The sequence below is a fragment of the Theobroma cacao genome, chromosome 2 (genome assembly GCF_000208745.1).
Source record: "Theobroma cacao cultivar B97-61/B2 chromosome 2, Criollo_cocoa_genome_V2, whole genome shotgun sequence".
Classification (NCBI taxonomy): Eukaryota; Viridiplantae; Streptophyta; class Magnoliopsida; order Malvales; family Malvaceae; genus Theobroma; species Theobroma cacao.
In genome coordinates, this window is record NC_030851.1 from 11949982 (window position 1) to 11956970 (window position 6989).

The 6989-nt window shown below is 34.5% G+C and overlaps 1 protein-coding gene across 1 annotated transcript; it reads right to left on the reverse strand.

Moving 5' to 3' along the window:
• LOC18608801 (potassium transporter 5) lies at nucleotides 903-4758 on the reverse strand. The gene is made up of 9 exons (XM_018114791.1): nucleotides 4570-4758; nucleotides 4229-4451; nucleotides 3750-3998; nucleotides 3599-3637; nucleotides 3231-3491; nucleotides 3091-3143; nucleotides 2815-2929; nucleotides 2479-2733; nucleotides 903-2198 (listed from the first exon to the last, which is right to left on the reverse strand). The coding sequence occupies exons 1-9, from the start codon at nucleotides 4738-4740 to the stop codon at nucleotides 1132-1134; spliced, it is 2433 nt and encodes an 810-aa protein (XP_017970280.1). The 5' UTR covers nucleotides 4741-4758; the 3' UTR covers nucleotides 903-1131.

The window sequence follows — 6989 nt, forward strand, 5'->3', positions numbered from 1 at the left end:
AATCAAGAAAATCATATAAGCAAAAACAACCATTTCATTCTTCTAAGTACTAATAAAATGATCCTAAAGATACCTTTATTCGTCCATTGGCAGAATAAACTTGTCTTTGCAATCATACTTTGTAATACCTAAAGCAATTCACAATGCCTTATTATTTTCCAATGTATTGATTCATTATAAGTTTGTTATCAACCATTTCACACTTAATAGAAAAAATAGTTATAACTGCATAACTCAATTCAAATATGCAACAATTAAGAATTTAGATAATTCATGGAATTAATTCGATAAAAGAAAAAAATTATTTGGTAATCCAGTGAAAAACTATTTTACTATTTTTCTCATTAACATCAAATCAATCTAATTTCCACAAACTCAAATGTAAATTCCCTTAATGTTCCACTTACAACAACTATTGTTAAATAAAAAATAAAATATTATTGGAACATAGGACTAGGAAATAGAAAATATTAAGGAAAGAATTCAAGGTGTCACCATCACTTTTTTCAAAGTTTTATTCGTCTCTACCAATTATATGTTTAGGTGTTAAAAAGGGTTACATGTAATAAATCTAAAAAATACCATGAAACTCAATAATTGAATGCGTCTTGTACTAATCAACTAAGCATTCATTAATGTATGACAAGATTATCAATTTCTTCAAATTTTTAGAATAAAATAGTATATGAAGATTATTAATAAAGGAATGAGAAATTGAATGAAGTTGTTTGTGTACATTTTCACAAAATCAAAGAATCCTATTTATAAATAAATATGTTTGTTTGTATAGACATAACTTTCTGAATAAATATAATTTATTTGAATGAACATACTGTTTAAACAAATATAACTGATAAAAAGTTTCTTCCTTCCATTTTTTTAATGTGAAATGATATCCCACACAAATATTATTGAAAATGTTCAACACATATAACATCAAAAAGGCTGGAGGAAAGAGTAGAACACCATATGCAAATCTAATGATTAGAAGACCATGTGAATAACATTTACAAATAGACATTTTATTGCAAAAGCTGTTAGACTGTCTCTGCTTTCATTCTGACTTGTTTGCTGACAACTAGGTTTCACTCAACTCGTGAAGGCTCACATTATATGCACATGAAGTCTTTCTCAAATCTCGTATGTCATTCCGACCCTTAGAAGCCTAGTGTGTGGTATCACCATTACTTTCTCCCCTTGCCTGAAGTTTTTCCTCAGGAAATTATAGACATAGTCCACAATTATCTTCTTTATGAAGGATGAATTTTGTTTTGCCATCACTTCAGCTTCCCCCAGGAGGTAAACAATTCCTTCATCCATTGCTTTCTGCACAAACTGCATCTCCTCTTCAGCTCCCTGGATAGGTGCAGAGATGATTCGGCTTGACGAGTTTGTTGATTTGGCTGCATTGAACGACTGGATGGATGCTGAGGAAACGCGGGATGAGTTGAGCTGGTTTAGCGATTCCTCAACAAAAACAGTGGATTTACTCGTTCCTTTCGCTTTTCCTTCATTTACCAGAAGAGTGGAGCTCTGGGGGTCCTCTGGAGCTGGCAATTGTTTAGCTGCCCCTCCTTCAGCAATAAAGTATTCATGACGAATGAATTCCTTCAACTTCTCGACCAATTGACGTTCAAACTCCTCAGCACTTCCCATTACATCCTGATAACCGTATCTCACAACACAGCGGAACATTCGATACTCTCTTGGCTCCACCTGTCTGAACAGAAAACGCTCCTCCAATGCCACTCTGCTAATTGGAAGTTTCTTGATTGAGACAAACACTAGAACTGAATGGATGGAAGGTATATTTGAAACGAAATGAGGAAATATGGGAGGTATGCCCTGAACGAGCTCTGAGTACAAAAGACCCATTCCTGGCACCCGGCTTATCCTTGGATCGTCCGCCAGTTGTTTAATGAATTCATTGGAAACCTTATTCTGGAGCTCAAAATCGTATCTTTTTTGATGCACATAGTGCCATATTCCCATAATTGTCATTAGGACAAGGGAGAAGGCTAATGGAAGGTAGCCTCCTTGAACAAATTTGTACAAGACTGATGAGAGATATACAGCCTCTACAACGCCAAAGAACACAGAGAAGAGGACAACCCACAATATGTTTATCTTCCATATAACAAGCATTATCAGAGTAGTCATACCTGTTGTGATCACCATTACACCAACCACGGCAATTCCTATAAACCCAAGAGAAAGAAGTGTTATTATCCTTAATTCCTTTTGGCAAAATGAAGATAATATTATAATTGCCTAATATTGAACATATAATTCCTGCCAATGGATGTTTAATTTTTTAGTTTAACATTATTTAGTAATTTCAAAAAAAAAAAAGTAAGTAATTTCCATCCTGAAGATTCATTGTCTTCTCCTCTGGATTTTGGCTTAATTAGTTGTCATTGGATGTCCAGGATTAGAAGAAGAACTAGATTGTCCTGACTACATGAGTTGTTAGCTTACCATACGCATTGCCGATCTTTTCTGTGGTCTTGAAGCCAACAGTGACTATAACACAGGCAATCATGAGCATGTAGTTGATGTCTGGTATATAAACTTGACCTTCATACTTAACGGAAGTGTGGACTACCTTAACTCTTGGAAAACACCCGAGAGATAACGACTGAGAGATAATCGAAAACGCTCCAGATATCATAGCTTGGCTAGCGATAATGGCAGCAGAGACGGCTACCACAAATGTTGGCCAGTACAATGGATCTACATCCAAAGAAAATACGATTAATCCCATAAATTGTTTTAGAAACAACCCTTTCCCTTATCTTTTAATTCAAGATTTACTTGGAACAGATTTGTAGAAAGAGTCCTCAACGTCATTAGGATGTTTGGTGAGGTAGGCAGCTTGGCCACAATATGCAATGAGTATCGAAGGCAAGGCAACCCCAGAGAAACTCATCTGCAGTTCCATGTAGAATAATAAACAATTTGATGAAGAACCAAAAGAATAGTTAACAATTTCTAGTTGCAATCCAATAGTAATAACAGATTCCAAGGGTCAAGGAAATGACTGAAATTTGCCGAAGAAATGACATATTTCACTGATTCTAATAAACTTACTTGAATTGCTCGAACATTGAAGTGACCCAGATCAGCAAACATGGCTTCCGTCCCTATTTTAAATGTCCTTACGGTTAGGCAAAATGGAGAAGGATGCCAATACAATAAAGAAATCGTCAAAAGGTAAAACTGCTGCTCACCTGTAATGCAAAGAACTACTCCACCAAGTGAAACCCATCCGTGCTTCCCGCGTCTCTTGAAGTATTCCACTATGTATAACGGATTAAACGCACGTAACACACCCCACCCATAAGTGAAGAGGTTGTACAAGCCGATCCCACTGAGGAAGGCAAACCACAAGCAGATGATTGGGGCAAATGAATATCCCACTCTGTCAGTTCCAAATCGTTGGGCAGAGAAAAGGATGATTAGAATTACCACGGAAATTCCCACCACAGCATCTGAAAATTCAATCGTTCTTACATCAATATCTAGAGGTAAGAATTTGGCTCAAAATTCTTATTCAAGTACACATGTAGTCTTCTGATAATGGTGGAGATGTTTTTACCTTTTCCCAGGGATTTGATGCCACTCACTGCGGAGAGAACTGTAAAATGAAACAATTGTTTATTGCAGATTAATGACCAGAAAATGGTCTAATTCACCGTTATACTTTGATCCTAAGAAGGAAGTATTATAAGTAGATATGTAGGGAATACCTGAGATGCTTGGAGTCAAAACCCCATCTCCTATAACCATTGAAGTCCCTAGGATAGTAACCAAGAAAAGCAAAACTTTGGCAAGTTTACTGTTCTCTATCTTTCCTCTAATCTTGTATGCCCGCTTCAACTGGCTGGATGGAGTGTCCAACTGGTAGTTAGACAGCTCTCTATCCTCCGGCTGTTGATTTGGGATCAAGCTCGCCTTTAAATGTCGGCATAGCAAAGAATAGAGCGCAAATGTTCCCCCTGGAATTAAACATAGCCCATTTCGTTGTAAGATGAATAAATTGAAGGTTATATTTCTCTCTTCTACCCCTTAAAAAATGATCAAATTGACTTATAGACTAGTTAAAACCAAAAAACTAGGTGGCTTTTTGTAGAGTACTCTCAGGTATACATACTTGGGTTAAGTCAAGTTAAACATGCATGATAGAGTTGACCAAGTTGGTATGGGTGAAAACTAGTTGCTTAATTACCTTCACCGTTGTCATTAGCTCTCAAAACGACGAATGCATACTTGAAAAAAGGAACGAGAACTATGGTGTAGATGATGAGGGAGAGAACCGCTATCAGGTTGTCCTGGTCGCCAATGCCATCAGGGAAAGTGCTGGAATATACATAAAGTGGGGAAGTTCCGATATCTCCATACACCACTCCAATGCTCTGAAATGCTAAACTCAACGTCGTCGACCAATCTACCTGTAGAAAATATTACAAGCCGCAGTTAAAGAAGTAGTGTCAGTATAAGGAAAACAAAGAGAAGATTAAGCAAGGAAATTAGGTATGCAATAAGGAGTAGAGTAAGAGAGAGGGCGACCTTGGAATGGGTGGTCTTGCTAGAAGAGAAAGAAAGTCTACCAGCCTCCAAATTGAGAGAATCCACGCGGCGCAGCTTGGCCCATGAGAACTTTCGATCTTTCAGTCGGTTTTTGTTATCAGCTTCTGCTGTCATCTCTATCTCCTCAACTTTCTCCGCATTCTCTGCCATGCCTGCGTTTTTCTCTTCCTTTGTGGGGAGAAATGAATTGATGGTGTAGGCATTTATAACCGCTAAAGTCAAACGCCGATGCAAGCTTAGTTTAAAACTTTACTGCCAGAATGGAACAAAAAAGAAAAAAACAATTCTCGGTACTATGCTTGCACGCTATTTTTACTCTCTGTGTGCTGTAATATTCAATCTCTGTACGCTGCTTGCACGCGGGGTAGGTGCCACGTTTGTCTTTAACACCCTTTTAAACAGAGCTGAGAAACTCCAATTTTTCTATATCAATAAGGTCAAGCATTCGAGTATATGATTTTTGTATTTAAAAATTAAAATTAAAATTTCTTTTCTTTCAATTAAAAAAAATAATAAGACTACTTCCTCCGGCTGCAAAAGAAACGGGTGACTGTGAGGAAACCAAAAATAAAAAAGAATGAATATCTCCTATTTCCATAGCATACATGTATCATGCATAACACAAAAGTGCTTTTCCTGTTAGAAACAAGTATTTTATTTATTATAATTCTAACTCTATTTGTTGTGATGGTTATTTTGGCTATATTTAGTTCAATAATAACCATTTTGCTAAATTGTGTCCTTAGAGAACTAGTTAAGACCACCAACTTGAAAATTTGTAATACAAATGGGAACAATATCAGTTAGTTGTATTTAGAAATTTCATCGTTCATATATAAACTGATAATACCAGAGATTTTACATCATTATTGTTATTATAATCACAACAAAATTTATAGTAATTATTTCACTCAAAACATAATAAAATGTATAATGATAATTACAAACTCATAATTGTCAGCGCAATAAAATTTATAATAATTATTTCATTCAAAACATAATAAAATCTATAATAATAATAATTACAATTTAAACAAATTAAAGCTAATTTCAATACATCAAAAAAACATTTCTTTCTACATAGATACACTCGTCAATTCATAATACCATTCCAAAAGTCTAACCCAAATTCCAATCATTAAATATAGCTCCATGAGCATTCAATTAAAAATGATATGCTTAATAATGATCCAAGGATGCTAAAAATATACTATGTATATATTAATATATATTCCTTTCGATCCCAAAAGTCTAATCTATATATATATATATATATCCATATCATGAATGCCAACCTAACAAAATAAAACTATGATAAATTGATGCCAGTCTCTATTTTGTCTACTTTTTTTTTTTGTTAAGTCAAATGTACTTTTCTTGCCGTTAGCTTGCAGTTAGAGGGACACATTCTCTTTCAAAAGATTTTCTATCAAAAAGTTTTTTATTTTTGCTTGTAACGTACCTATGTCGTACCTTTAGGATGGGAAGAGGTGATCATAACTGAATTCTTGGAGAGCCCCCTAAAATATTTAATTAATGCATGTTTATTTATAGAAGAAAATTAAAGAGACGCAAGGAACAAAAAAAAACAAGAGACTTAGTAGCAGGGAAAAAGTCATGCCATGTGTCATTGAAAGAGAATTCGAATAACAAAATCATTATATTATCCTGCATTATTGCAATAATTCATGTAATTTGTTTTCTAATATCACTACCGGACAAGGCAGTTGAATTTTCAATCATGGATGTTGGGCAGTTGTACATTCTTCAACTCTGGATTCTTTTATTACTTGGAATTCAATTAACTTGTTCTTTAAACAAGAAGATTATACATCAATTAATGAATTAAATAATATTATTAATTTATCTAAATTTCTTTCACAAAATCCATTGACTTTGGGGATGTTGACGGGGGAATGGCCTTGAGTTTTAAACTCCATGATGATATAAAAGTAGAAAAATTGTGGAAAGGAAGGAGCTGGTTGCGTTAGCTATTTTACTTCTAAGATTTTGGGTCAATGTCCGTAGCATCTCACTTTGAATTCCTCAAAGGATATTATTTTTTGGGTCTCTGTCCAAAGATAATGCTACTGATTCTGAACAACATAACTGCAATCTTTTTGTAAACAAAAACATCAACCAAATACAACTCCAATTATTCAATTTTCAACAGATCAACACTTCAATGCTTAAACTTATGTTACGGAAGGCCCAAAAAATTAAAAATATATAAACAAATTAATTATTCCCTCAAACCTAAATTTATTTTTTTTATATTCATTGTTTTTGCGCCTCTCATCCATTGAATATGTAGTAACAAAGATGAATTTTTTATTTTGAAATTATTAAAATTACAACTCTTTAACGAAATCTATCCATTATAGATGAATTTTAAGCTA